Below are 15347 nucleotides of genomic sequence, written 5' to 3' on the forward strand. Positions count from 1 at the left end.
AAAACCACTTATGTGCCATGTGCTTTCAGGTCAACAGTCTTAGAAATGTACACGTACATACAAACCACCGAAAAAGCAAAGTGAAACTCCTGGTAGTAAAAGAAGGTATCCAGCTGGTTGGTTGAACGCAGGTTTCTAAGGAATCTGACTGGCCAGACAGCCCCAAACCAAGGTGAGGAGCCAGACTTGAAGCCGATGCTGGGCTTCGCCTCGCGTGGGAGGAAGGGGTACTCAGACCCACAGGAGGTTAGCATAAAACCACCGGCGGCTCAGGTATTTGAGGAAAGGGAGGGCATTCTTAAAGAACTCGGCTGCCTTCTATCATTTGAACATACGAGGAGAAATCAACTTTAAAAAGCTGTAACTGCTCATGTCCAGGGTGACTTTATTTCATGGAAGAATAAAAAGACAACACCAACAGCATGATTTTCCTAAACACCACACAGGGACAGGCGCTTTTCATTCCTCTTTTATCACATCATACAAAATTTAAAAAAAGAAATCAACAGAAATACACCAAAACATACCCCCAGACCCCTTAAATTAGCAGACTTAAAATTAAAACTTGAAGCAATATTTTGTTATACTTTGATCCAAACTCTATTTACAAATTAAATTGCACTTATAAAGACAGCAACATTTCTAACGGGGTTGTAGGTTATTCTGCTTTATTGTGGTTTTATATCTCAATATAAAACTTTTAAAGCTTTCTTCAGTAAAAACCGTACTTTCTTTAATAGTACATAATGTATTTCCCCACTGAATTTCTGAACCGGTTTTCTCTTTTTGTGCTTTTCTGCTCTGTTTTATTTTACAAATGGCACATACCTTCTGAGCAGGTACAAGCAGACAAAACACTCATCCTAAGAGACTCATTCATGAAAAAGTCGGACTGTAAAAGAAATGAAATATTAGCAGTCTAATCCTTTGGTTCATCTTTTAAAAAAAAAAATCAACTGGTATAATTTACGAATTGGTGGTAACTCTTCTTTTTGGTTAAAAACAAATCCACCTGGTAGATTACTGATTAAAATCCAACACTGCTTTCAAAGTACCACCTTTCCAGCCTCCTCTCTGCTCAAAGATGCCATTGTGACAACTGCTTTGACAGGACACGGGCTACAGTAAGGCACAAGTGGATGGTACAAATAAAAACAAATACTTTAGGACTGGTGGTTGTTTTTTTCCTGCACGTACCGTTTCCAAGATAAAATCACAAAAAGAAATACATATTTTTTGTTATGAAATACCTATACAAAACGTTTAAATGTACACCATCTGAGCTGCCAAAAAGGGTTTAAAAAAGTATCAATTTTTTCCCCCATACATAAAACTCTCTCTCGTCAGTAGGTCCAAGAGAACTTGGGTTCACAATGTCCCAGCACTTTATGGGAGGGAAGAGGATCAAAATTCCCCTTCCTGCTCTCCCTGATCCCAACACAAGACAAAAACAAAGGTCAGATGTTGTCAGTAGTGTATTCTACTTATTACAAACAACTGAAATTCAGGAAAAAAAAAAAAAAAAAGTCAGGCCGGAGACCACGGGTGGGTGCCGGATCAGAGTAAGGCACTTCGCGGGGTCGCAGCACCCCGACGCGTGGGTGGGGACCGGTGCGGGGTCCGCTGGAGGCCAGGGCCTCTGGGGGCTCCACGGGGGGCAAGGCTGGCTCCGCAGCAGGATGACTCGGGAGGTATGACGTGGACGCGCCATCTACACCGACGTGGTCACGCGGTCAATGGTGTGGTTGACCTCGTTTTTGTTGGAATCCAGTCCTTTAGCAGCGTTCCTGTCGTTCCGTAAATTTTCCACCGTCTTTTTCATGTTCTTGAGCTCGCCTGGGTGGGGCGTGGCTCGTCTCAGGAGTGTTCTCTGAAAAGCAAAGAGCAGGGTGAGTGTCTGGGTTTTACTCCAACACTCCTTCAAATGCGAAGCTTCCCGGGTAGCTTTCCAACACAGGTCTCCCCTTCCTGGAGGTTAAGAGGCAGAGTGGGCGAAAAGCTTGCTTTGGAGGCACGTGCATTTATCAACTGCTCCCTCGTGGTTAAGGGAAGATGAAAGTGTTGAGTATAACTTACCTAGTCAAGATGGAAGGGCTCCTTTCAGAATAAAAGAATACTTTGTAAAATACGAAATGAGTGTTACAATAAGAACAAAGTTCCATGTACAGTAAGAAAAAATAAAAGATTTGTGAGATAGAATTGTGGGGGGGGGGGGGGGCGGGGAGGAAGAAGAGAAAGGAGTCAAAAAAAATTCTAAAATTAAAATCCCTAGAATGTTCTATTATCTGAAGCGGTTCTGGCTTTCTTCAACCCATGAGGCATGGGAGGTGAAGGAAAAGGGAAGTGAGAAAGAACTTCTTTTCTAATTTTGCTGCTGTGTTTTATTTATGACCTACTGAAGAAAGTTCACATTTTTCTAATAAAGACCACAAGGTGGGAAGTGAAGTGACAGGGTATGGGCAATGTTTTTAAAATTATATTATTTAACATGTTATGTGCTCTTTTGCTCCTAAAACAGCATTTACGTCTTATAAATGGCCAGTCCGGGAGTTTCAGGAGGAGCTACGATAGGTTAACAAAGGAGGAGCAGTACTAAGGCAACGAGTAACTGGTGAAATAATCATGCTCCAAGAAGTCATGAGATACGGTGCTTTGTGACCACCTAGAGGGATTGGATAGGGAGGGTGGGAGGGAGGGAGACACAAGAGGGAAGAGATCTGGGAACACATGTATAACTGATTCACTTTGTTATAAAGCAGAAACTAACAGACAATTGTAAAGCAATTATACTCCAATAAAGATGTTGAAAAAAAAAAAGGAAAAAAAAAAAGAATGAAGAGTGCTGAAAAGGGTAAATATGTGGGTAACTATAAAAGATAGTGTTTACTTATTGATAAATATTTTAAAATAAAATTTAAAAGCACAAAATTAAAAAAAAAAAGAAGTCATTAGATAAAGTCATTTACATTGGAGTCATTTTGTCATGCCTAATTCCTACTTTGCCCTCTACTACTGTAAGTGAATAAAAGCCCACTTGGGGACAGCTGGAATAACAAAAACTCCAGGCAGTAATTGAAAAACTGCCCTTTGTCTTGGGGGCTGCAAGTACTCCCTCTGAGTTCTGCTTATGAAAATCTCAATTAGTGCAAGGAGTTTAAGAAGCCTAAGCCAAATTGCAGGAAGACTCCAAGAGTTGTCCCTGACTCAACTGAATGGCTGAGACACATACGGAGGATGGAGGCAAGTAGGGCTGAGTGGTCCTTTCAAACCTATTCCTGATTTCTGAATGAAAACCCATAAGGGAATCCTACTAAGATCACAAGCTCTCTGCATGAAGGTGAAGGCTCCCGGTTACGTGAAGGTGAGCAAGAAGTCCAGGAGGACAGCAGGCAAGCTAACCACGTGGTGAAACATGGATGAATCCACATGGTACGGCTATAAAGGGGGGTGGAGGGCAGGGAGAGACTCAGTTCACTGGGAACAGCAGAAAAGAAAAAATTCCCAACCAATTTTAAGAAAGCAGTGGGGGCAGGAGGGGTAACTATCACAAATAAAGAAAAAGAAGCACCCACAAACTATTCAGACAAACAAACAGAAAAAGTCTCATTTGCCTTATATACATTTGGTGAATCAGAACCTTAGAAACTCCCAGTTTTGCCTTCTAAAAAAAATTCTTAAATGCTGAAGGCAGAACAGAGAAAAGACTATTTGAAAATAAGAGAGATCTTTATCAGGTGTCACTTTCAATCTCGGAAGGCTTTTAAATTTTGAACGTCTGTGCAAGCCAAGAAGCTCGAATCCCATACCGTTTCATTATCGTCCTCATCCTTTTCATCTTCCAGAAATCGGATTGCGCTGACTCTGTTCACTGCCCGCTCATTCCAGGCCTCATCGGACACATCATTCACCAAGCTCTCTAGGGCACCACAGCGAGGCAGGTTCTCTGTTGGACAAAGACCACATCAGCAGGGTTCCTGTGACTGGCAAGGTTGCCCTTTCTTTTCAAGGATGCGTAATTCTGTTAGAGATCATAAGATATCTGCTAAATCAATATTTACTATTTCATTCCAGAATGTCATCATGATTCATAGAGTTGTCTTTCATGATTCTTTTTTACACGCTCACTTCAGAAACTTCCTCTTGACCGTGATTTGGCCGCACATGTTGGATCTAGTACTTTGCTTGGCAGCGCAATCTACCGCATTGTTCTCTTGGGGTCTTAAATGCTCCTCTAACGAGGCTGGGATAGGCAAGGTGGCTCCGTTCGCCTAGACCCTTCTCCCTTTTTTCTATCGAAACCGGCTCCCAGAAGAGGATTTATGACAGTCATGTGATATGAGTGTGAATGCTTCTTTAAACCACACATAATTTACAAAACAAAGGTACAGTCACTCAAAACAACTCCCTGCCTTAAAAACAGTTTGCTGGAGATGTTCAATTCTAATCCTCCAAACTGTCTGTTTGGATTTTAAGGGACTCTCACCTCTTTAAGGAGTATGTATTTGCATTTTCAGCCTTAGCTTGAACTCAAAACCAGAAGGCTGTTTAAAGAATATCACATGTGATACACGGGTATGAGCAGCACGTTTTTTTCTGCAGAGATACAGGGGAAGCTTCCCAGAAAAGACCCACAGTGACCTCACACCTGGGCTGGCTCTGCAGGCAGATAAGACACAACGCAGTCCCAGTCCCGTGTGTGAGTGAGAGGCCTTAAGGACAGGCATTAGCTGCTGCTAATTCTCGGGGCCAAGGGAACCTGGTCCTTCAATTTACCTTGGCAGGCAGGTTCAGAAGGCAGCTGAGGAAGTAAGACACAGGTGAGAACCTTCTCCCCGGTGGTGTGGTCAGTGTCCGTCTGGAACGTGAGCAGCGGCTGGGACTGGTTGTCTGATAACCACAGAGCCTTCAACTTCAAAGCGGTCAGGGATAAAGGCAGGTGCGACAGCCTCGATGAAAACAAAGGGAGACATGGGGAGCTTACAGTCTGTGATTAAATCAAGTCTTGTCCAAAACAAAACAGGAAAAAAAATAAAAACCGCTTCCTGGGATTGGGTTCAATATGTGAAAAGGTATTATGTTTATAATAAGATACTCGGTTCACCCTTTGCCAGTGGACGCTTCAGTGGGTGACTGTGCTTCCCTTTTCTGTCATCACCTCTCTCATTAGCACCTCCAGGCCACGGGGCAAAAAAATGAGGAAATTACAGCACACGCTGTTTACTCCTGGGAAGTTTCCATTTAAAGGCCGGGGTGGGGCGGGGGCGTGGGGAAGCCAGTGTAATTGTGGAAGAACCCAGAAGCCGAGTTCTTCCTAAGTCAATGGGGACAGCCTCACCGGCAGGGCTGGAATAAGATCATGGCATTACCTGCTCCCAGTAGTACCTGGCAAATCGGGATGTGAGGAAGGTGAGGCCTTGGGTGCTGCAAAGTTTAAACTGCAGTTAAAATAAAGATTAAAAGTGTTTCTTTATGGACTCCACTTGCTCTCTCTGGGGAGATTATTTTAGGTATTCCATTTTAGACTTTTAAGTTTCTGAAAGCTCCCACTTCTCAGACACCTACGTGATAATTAATTTCCACCTCAGATTGCTTCAGTTTCGAAGGAGATAAAACACTTTAAAAATTGTAATGTGATGCCTAAAGAGTAGTTTTCTATCTATATTTGTACAAGTATTTGACCAGTTAAATCTATTTAGTGACGACCGTCCCCAGAAATCACATGCACTTGGTACTTGGCGAAGATTACTTGGAGCAGAGGATCTCAACTAGGGGCAATTTTGCCCCCAGGGACACACCTGGCAATGTCTATAGACATTTTTTGGGGTGCTATTGACATCTAGTGGGTCAAGGCCCGGATGTTGATAAATACCCTACAACGCATAGGACAGCCGCGCAACAAAGAACTATCCAGCCCCAAATGGAACACTGCCAAGGGTGAAACGCTGCTCTAGTAAAAACCAAGGCTTTACAAAAGTTTAATTCACTCTGGAAACACCCGAACCTCTGCAGATACCAGGAATTTAAGGTTTAATGAACTTAAGGTTATGTTTCAGCAAGTATTTTCGCTCTAAGGATGGCTCCATGGATTAAAGGATAGCTCCATCTTAGAAATGACTTCATACGTTAGCTAAAAATAAGCTAATCACAGTCTGTTACCTACAACAGGAGGCACATTTTCTTAAAAGAAATCTCTGGCCCATTAATTCTATAAGAAACTACGTGACAGCGTGTATTCCTGGGGTTCTTTCTTCTATGAAATGGTACCTCTATCTCCATTTAACATACATGGGAGAGGTGCCTAAATGTCTCACCAACAGATTAATGCAGACGTATCAGACGTATTTTGAATTGACAGACTTACGGGAAATAAACTAGAACTCCAGGAAAAGCAGTTGTACTCCAATATTATAAAATTAATCCAAGTAAAACGTAAGCACAGACCAACTAAGTTACTTTAACAGATGAAGTTAGAAATGATCAAAGAATGCAGACAGCATATTAACAAACTTTCTATAAGAACAATGAATACATTTCACAAAAGTCTTCCCATGTCCTAGTTATGGAGGTGAGAAAATATTTTCTTTTCCTAAAAGTTAGTCCAGTCAAGGCTGACCCATCCCATACACACGCAGTGGGTGCATTATTGGTTAAATACAGGGAACTGTGCCCACGTGGGAGTGAGGTTCTCAGGTCGATGCCATGAGAAGTGCCTATGTGAAAGGACCCTTGAAAAGACTCCGTGTGTTGTACACGCCACTATTTCACCACTGACAGCCAAACTGGGTGGGAAATATGTGTTTTTAAATCCCAGAATCCACCCAGTGCAGTGACATGCACATACCAGGAGGATGCCCGGAGGGGTCTGAGGGCACAGCAACTCAGCCCCACTTCCCCTGATTCTGAGCTATTGGTTCTTTGAGGGGGCTAGAAAGTGAAATCTCTGTGCTTATTTGTACAAGCGTACAAATGATCTCTCCCTCTGCCCAAAGGCTGTCACACACATACTCAAATGCAAGGAAGTTAAAGACACAAGGCAGGTATCTGCCAGACACTGTGACAGGACTTTTTTAAAAAAATATCCTAATACACTGGGGGGGTGCTTAAAAGACATCAAACCCTTTTTCATTTTATTGAACCAAAGGGTAATTTCTTTTGAAAGTTTGTCCCTATTTCTTTTTTAAAAAGGAATTAAGCTAATATCCTCCAGAATGTTTCAAGTTTCAACGTCTTGGGCAAGAAATCTCTACCTTCGAGAGAGTAAAGAAAAAATAAGTCAAGATTTGAAAGCTGGCATGACACACAGATACTAAAAACACGGTCATCGTGCCTTCTCAGACTAATAACTGGCTTCCCAGATAAATGCTAAAGCAAAGGTATAGACAAAAGGCTAAACAGAGCATCAATAATAAGTAACAGCTGCTAAGGATGCAACTCATGTCATAAAAGCTAAAATAAATTACTAGACTCCATAACAACAGGTCTTAAAATCACATGCCACCAAGCCAGGTAAGACGGATGCATGGTCTAGAACACTGGTTTTCCTGCAAAGAATCAACGTGCCAGCTTGGATTCGGCTGCTGCCGGCCAAGCACACACCACACACGAGCTCGTTCACACATATCTTATGGACAGAGGTGTTCCCAGTGTCAAAGAGGAAAAAAGCCCCTGCTCCCTGCCCAGTCTGCAAACAGAGACTCTGCGGGCTGGGCCGACCCTGTCTCTGACTCACTGCGGCCTGGGGGAGAAAGACACACACTCCTGTGTTTCTCTTGGGTGAACCATCCCAGATACAAGCCAGAAAACAGATTTTTTTTAAAAATCTGCTTTCCAGGGTACCTTCTGTTCACTACAGGATCAACACAAGAAGCCGCAGCCCCATTTGTACACATCTCTGTGCTACATTTAGGACCACATTGTCCCAGAAATAAAAAGCCCGTGGTTACTATTTACATCAACAGTACAAGGAATAAAGCAAATGAACAACCAAACCGTGAGCTTCTCGTTTCCAGATACATCGGTGACGGTGACGAGTCCGCTGAAGTGACCTACCCCACCTCTGGCTATGATAGCAGTTGCTTTATCAAGTTTATTTAGCAACTAAACATGGCCTACTGATTAACATAATACTAACTAATAAACCTATGGCTGAATGCTTCTTACAATTGAATATTTCATCTGTTTGTTACCTCCTAGTAGAATTGTTACTTTTAAGCAAAGTTTTCAAAAATGTTTAGAGATACACAGAGAGAACATAATCAGTGAAAAAATGTAAACAATACCAAAGTATCTAAAGTGTAAACAATACCAAAATATCTAAAGTGAAAGCCCCCTGTAACCTCAAGTTTCCAGCCCTCCTCTAGGGGAACCACTTAATATTTTGGTGTTCTCTATAGGTAAGACTTTTTAAAAACAAAAACAGGAATGAGAGCACCAGGTACCGTCCACACTTGCTCTCTGCCCTGGGCATCGTGGGTCACAACGCAGAGAAATAGATCATTCTATAGCTGCTCAGTATTCCCCAGTCTGGCTATACTGTTGTGTTGTGTTTTGTCTTTTAATATTTTTTCCAGCTTTATTGAGATATAATTGACATATACCACTGTGTAAATCTGAGGTGGACAATGTGATGATTTGATATATAAAGTTGGTTCTCAGTGTCTGAGGATGCAGGACCCGCGGATGCGGAGGGCCAACTATGCTGCGGCATCTTATATAAGGGGCTGGGGCGTCTGCCCATGTTGGTACCCTTGGGGGTGCTGGAACCAACCCCCCCAGGGATACAGAGGGATGACTGTTTCGGGAAATGATTACCTCAGGAGGCTTAGTATCTCCATCTCCTCAGATAATCACCATAGTGTGTGTGTATGTGTGTGTGTGTATGTGTCTGTGTGTTGGAAACATTTAAGATCTACTCTCTTAGCACCTTTAGAGGATATAATACAGTGTTGTTAACTGCAGTCATCATGCTGTATGTTAGATCCCCAGAACTTATTCATCTGCTAACTGGAAATTTGTACCCTTTGACTGGCATCTCCTAATTTCCCCCACCCGCTAGCCCCTGGTAACCACCAGCCGACTCTCTGTTTCTATGAGTGCAGCTTGTTTAGATTTCACATAAAAGTGAGATCACACAGTATTTGTATTTCTCTGTCTAACTTATTTCACTTAGCAAAATGCCATCAAGGTCCATCCTTGTTGTCTGTCGTAAATGGCACGATTTCCGACTTTCTCATGGCTGAATAATATTCCATTTCATCTATACGTATATATGTGTGTACACACTCACACTCACACACACACACACACACACACACACACATCTTCTTTATTCATTCACCTGTTAGATGCTTAGGCTATTTCCATATCTTAGCTACTGTGAATAAAGCTGCAATGAACATGAGAGTGCAGATACCTCTTGGATATCCTGTTTTCTTTTCCTTTGGGTATATATATACCCAGAAGTTGAACTGCTGGATCATATGGTAGTTCTATTTATAATTTCTTGAGGACACTCCATACTGTTTTCCATTGTGGATGCACCAACTTACATTCCCGCCAGCACTGCACAAGGGTTCCCTTTTTGCTGCGTCATCACCAACACGTGTTACCCCTTGTCTTTTTGATAAAAAGCCATCCTAATAGGTATAAGGTGATACCTTTTAGGCTTTTTAATTTATTTTTTGGATCATGGAATTCCAAGTTACAAACTATTTCTCCGTTGACAGCCATGGTTTGCAGTATTTGGTACTAGTAATATTGCGAGGAAGATTGCTCCAATACCCGATTTTGTGTACTTGGTGGATAGTCATATGGGAAAGAACCTAAGAGTTAAGGACATCTGTATTCTGGGCCCATAGCTGATTGCTGATACAAGGCACCTCCTCTATTACTGTACCAAAAGGCTTGGTGCTTTAGTCTCCAAGTGGCATTTTAGCGTTATCCCTGCTATAATTTTCCTATCAAACGTGTCAAAAAAAGTTTCTGGGAACTGACATGCAGTCTCCCTGTGCCGTTTGCTATTTTTATGTGCTTGGGGGGAGAGGCAGAAACTTCTGTTGTATTTGGTAGGACTTCCCATGGTGTGGCATTTCTGCAAGCTGGAAAGCTAACATGGTAGCCTCTTTTCACCTGGAGGGTATCAGTTTCTCTACTGATACTTTAAGTAAGTAGTAATTAAATATTTTAATAAGCTTAAAATCTGGTTATGCATCTATATATACAATGGACTAAATGACACACCTAACTGACTCAGATGACAGCTATGGCACCCGACTTTTTAATTGGTTTTTTTCCACCCTGGCCCAGGCATAATAAATATCAAACTTTCCCTTCTCCTGAGAACTTGAGAATGGGGGTCTTCACGCGTGTGAAAAACAGTTTTTAGAGGTCACAGCCATCTTTCTGCTCGAGAATTAGTGATGCAAATCCGTGCTCCCCAAAGTGGCAAGAACTGGGGCGGGTGTGGAATCACTGAGCTTCTACTGCTGTAGGGAGAGGTTAGGAGGGAAGGGCCCTTCTCAAGCTGCATGTCTCCTGTTGGGCTTTAATCCAAGCAGAAATTCAACATCCAGCTCAAATTAATTCTGAGTTTCCAGTCACCTGTGAATGGCCTTAAGAATCTATCAGGATGTCCTGAAAGCATCAACTTTAAAACGGTGAGGGTTTCCTGAGGCCATAACTCATCACCAGGTTCCCCCGAGTCCTGCTGTTTGTTTAGCACTACTGTCCACGATCCATTAGCAGGAGTGAAAAATGGTGGCTCGTGCCTGACCTGTGAGCAGCGAATCACGTAGCACACAATCCCCCAGACACTCTTTGGATCGCTGGCCTTTACCATTTTGAAGCATTGATCATCTTCCCCTGGTCCAGCATGTTTTCTCCCATCCAACTATATAACACCCAAAAGCATTTTTTAAATTCCTTTTGGCAACATAGCCTGTGATATCAGGCCCTGTGCAGTGGCCTGCCAGCCATTCTGCAAAATGAACATTTTTCACATTTCCATTCAGTCGACAAATATTCACCAGCATCTAATGAAGGGACAAATCACAATGACACACAAACCATCACATCTAACTTTAGGGAACTTTAATTTCAGGAGGGTTGCATGCAGGTAAACAAGCAATTATCATCAGGGTAATTCAGAAATGCAGACCCAGAGAGGAGGCTTCCTGGAGAAAAGAAGAGCATGAGTGCCAAAGGATATAAGTGGGGAAACAGAGAAGGTGTCAGAGGTGGAAAGAAGAGCCTGGGTAGGCGGGCTCAGGGGAAGGAAAGTGCGGTGACATTCGCAGTGACGAAATTGGTTCAGAATGGCTGAAATGACTCTAGTCCACATTCCAGAGTCTGGCAAGCAGCCCACGGGCCTCTGACCCAGAACTCGAGAGATGGCGCTGCTGTGACCTTGGGGACACAGACTGGTGGCTCGTCAGGTTTTTTAGACTATGAAACACCTGGCAATTCTGACATTAGCTGTGGATCTTCTCACCAGCAAAGTGTCCCTGAATACAATTTTGTTCACAATGTCAGGGGGTTCAGAGTCACGGGCAGGACACATCAAGACCCCTGGCTAAAATCTAGCTCAGACTCATGGGAGCTCTTTTTTCAGATGAGGAAACCAAGGTCCACAATGACATACGGAAGCCAGTTATAAAAGCCAAGACCTAGGTCTCCCTCCCCCTTCCATCGCAGTACCGCCATCTGGGAAGCATGTGTCCGGCCGTGCCCACCGTAACCTTAAAGGACTCCACGCTCTGGCCGCCCTTGACCTTGTCCACTCCATCCGGCTCCATCACTCCAGCTCCCAGACTGGGAGCTTCCAGGCCTGGCTAATGCGACCAATCAGTATATATTTTACAAGGTGGAGCAAAGGCAATACAGCCAAGGCTGGGGTGGATGACCGTTTGCTTGTCTCAGGCTTACCTGTTCCCTGCCACATCCAGGACGTGCAGCTCAGCGGCCCGTGACACCTCCGCAGGGATCCGAGTCAGCCTGTTGTCGCGCACGCAGAACACAGTGAGGCTGCTGCACCCGCCAATCTATAATGGGAAAGAAAACATGACTGTTTTCCAGGTTTTTCTGGGAGATGGGGGTGGGACTGGAGGGTCTTGTTCATCAAATGGCATGAAAAGGATGCACAAAATAACATCACACGATTTTAAGTCTCACTGATGACCAACTATGATTGATTTAAATCATATAAAACACTGAGTCATCCAGTAAGCTTAAAAATCTCTGCAAAACATTAAACACGTATGTTCTAAATTAAGTCAAGAAAATAAACAATACAGTTCAAAAACTGCATTCTGAACAGAAAGTCATTTTCTACTGCTACCTAATGCAACTGAATCTTTTAAATATGTTAACCAGACAACACATGTCCAGACATATAGTATTTGGTAATACGGGAGTTTAAGAATTCTAGGTTGGAAAAGAATATGAAAAGAATATGAAAAAGGAGATTTTATATATATACATATATATATATATATATGTATATATATAGCTGAATCACTTTGCTGCACACCAGAAACTAACACAACATTGTAAATCAACTATACTTTAATAAAAAATTAAATTTAAAAAAAAGAATTCTAGGTTTCAAAAGTCAGGCCAAAGGTGATACACACACACACACACACGCACACACACACACCCCTTTGAAGACCTGCCCATTATGTTAACTTCAGTGTTCCAGTTTCTTTAAAAAAAAAAAGAAAAAGAGGAACATCTGAGAGATGATACATTGATTTCTACCATACATCTTTTAATAGCCTTTGGTCATTCACAACTTAATTTGATAAATTCATTGCCCTCTGACAAATGCAAAATGAACCATCTTTTAGCAAAAAGTGAATTTGGTCGGCTATGACCTACTGCTGAAAGCACACGTCGATATCTGCGTCCACACCAAATTTGATTCCCCTTTTAAGTAACCGATTCAAAGGTAATTGAGCTTAGTATGAGTCTAGTCTTCACAAAAGAATTCAAGGACTCTCTTGAATAAGCTGTCTGTGGTTTCTACAGTCAGGAAAGCTGAACGAAGGGGTTGCAAAACCAGCTGGGTCCCAGACACAACATCCCGCAGGCCTGCGTCCACGTTACACTCTCCGCACATGCGCTGTTCTGACTCAGGGCGGCTGGGGAAAAGGGCTGATGAAGGGACCTATTGATTCTGATACATGGAAAAGTACCCCAGAGCCTCTGCCAGAGGAGAAGCAAGACACCCGGCTCTTCATCAGTATCTGAATATACCTTCTGCCCTTTTCTATTTATCTCTGTGCTAAATGTGACGACTCTATCTTAAAAAGCGGAATGCACATTTATGAAACTGCTACATAATTACCTTTGTGCACAATCTTTTTATGTCTTCCCTTAGGAGTTAATATAAGGATTTTGAAATAATATAATTAACCACAGCATGTATCCATAATGAATGTAAAAGAAAACTAAACACACAAGAAAACACAGACTAACATTCCTCTCTGGTCACCTGGAAAACACCCAGAGATGTACTGTTCCCCTCGTTTCTCAGTATTCACATTTCCCAGCCCAGAAAAACTGGTTTGCTCACTGTCCTCTAAAAGACATCCTGCATTTTCGGTCGCACTGTTTCTTATAGATACACCCTTCTTCTTTCTGTCTTTTTTAAATCTTACCATCACCCCCAATTAGCTAAACATCCTCTACCCCGAAAAGCCTTCCCAGAACCTCTGGTCCACATCAATCCGTTTCCTTCCCAATTATGGTCCATACAAACCCTCTGACAGATCGTTTGATGGGGCTGTTTAATTTGCACGCTTACATGTCATCAGGGTGCTTGGCATCCCCTCTGCCCAAAGGTGAAGCCCAGCTACCTGCCAACATTCCTCATGAAGGTATGTCTACACGCTTGTATTTGTTTACTTACTACTGAAAGGCTGCTACTTAAAGTTGTCATCTGCTTCTATGTGTAACAATGGAGACCACAAAACTCTTTTCCCTGGTAAGAATTACTAGGGCGGCCTCTCATGTTTTGTAAATATCATGTCCTAAAAGAGGCATATCTTCTGTGGGGCCTGGCATTCTTCCCTCCCTTGAGGAAGGGGATCAGTTTAATCCAGGTGCCCAGGCACCTCCCAGAAGGAAAGGAATCAAAACCCTGGACACCCTGGATCGTGTGAGGACCGACACGATTAGATTCTCTCTGATGAATTTAGGTGACAAAGATCGACCCATGGGGAGGTCCCCGTGGGGCCCGGCCCCGCTCCATGTGGACGGGGATCCTCACCGGGTCTGCGAGCCAGGAGGGGGGCCTTCTGGGTCAGCACGTGGCTGAGGCCGGTCACGCCTCATGCCGGCCTGGCTTTGAGGAGACAGGGCTTATCTGGACTCCGGGGAGGCAAAGTAGGTATCGGTTATTTACACACAGAGCCGAGGCTGCATCGTGATTTGGGGCTTCGCTTTGTCAGGAAGCCGCCCACTGCCCCGGCCACTGGTGGGGTCTTTGTTTGGGGGGCCTACTGTTGCATACACCGTGTGGACATTTTCAATTTGTACCGTGTGCCTATACCACCTACTCCTAAAAATTAATTAACTAATGAAAGTGGGTCAGAGAGGTCTCTGAAAGTCGTCCGTGCAATAAAAGTTCCAGACAAGTTCACACCGCTTACGTACTTTGGGGGAAAGAACGGGAACTCCCGGTGGAGGGTGTGCACTGCCTACGTGTTTACAGCCTCAGATTTATTGTTTTCTCTTTCCTTCCCCGCTCTACTCTCACACCATTTGAGAGGTCAAGGGGAGGAAGGCAGTGTATCCAAGAGCCTCAGGCGCTCTGGGTGGACAAGGCCGTGAGTGGCCTCTGCGCACCACTGGCCATGTTTTCAGGAAACAATGAGGACAAAGAGCCCGTCTGGGCTGAATGTGTGAGGGCTGCCTAACGGGGCAGAAAGCAAAGGACACGCTCACGCCAAGCCAGCCAGGAGGGCATGGCGCAAAGCTCTGGCTTTCGGAAAAGATGATCGAGCAGCCAAAACCATGATTCAAAAGACAGAGTTCTTCACAGACGTCAGAGGGGGATGCGGGGTGACGGGGGGGGGGGGGGGGCTCTGCGATCTCACAGACCAGGGGTGGAACTTAGGCTCCGTCCTAGGTTCTATGGATTTGGATATGTTACTTTAGCAAAAGTAACAATAAGCATTAGATTGAACGAAACCACCTATCACAGCCCCTATCCTAGGACCTGGCCTATTGCTGCTGCCAAATAAACGTAGCTGTGGTTTTTCCAAGAAGTGAAAGTCCCAGGTCCCAGTGACAGGCTGTCCACACCTGAGCCCCTGCCATGTTGCTGGAACTGTGCTGAGGTTGCC

General features: G+C 43.6%; 1 protein-coding gene across 4 annotated transcripts in view; it reads right to left on the reverse strand.

The window, feature by feature from the left end:
* Positions 1 to 368: 368 nt before the first annotated feature.
* LRRC1 (leucine rich repeat containing 1) overlaps positions 369 to 15347 on the reverse strand; it is a 127055-nt gene continuing 112076 nt past the window's right edge. For 3 of the 4 annotated variants that reach the window (XM_082347196.1, XM_082347195.1, XM_082347193.1), the window contains 4 exons: positions 11923 to 12038; positions 4774 to 4976; positions 3807 to 3943; positions 369 to 1870 (listed from right to left, as the gene is read on the reverse strand). In XM_082347196.1, the coding sequence (XP_082203322.1) occupies positions 1712 to 1870; positions 3807 to 3943; positions 4774 to 4976; positions 11923 to 12038 (615 nt within the window). In that variant the 3' untranslated portion in view covers positions 369 to 1711. The remainder of the gene's footprint in view (positions 1871 to 3806; positions 3944 to 4773; positions 4977 to 11922; positions 12039 to 15347) is intronic. The other variant, XM_082347194.1, reaches the window with a different exon arrangement.

Source organism: Balaenoptera borealis (genome assembly GCF_965194805.1).
Source record: "Balaenoptera borealis genome assembly, chromosome: 12".
Lineage (NCBI taxonomy): Eukaryota > Metazoa > Chordata > Mammalia > Artiodactyla > Balaenopteridae > Balaenoptera > Balaenoptera borealis.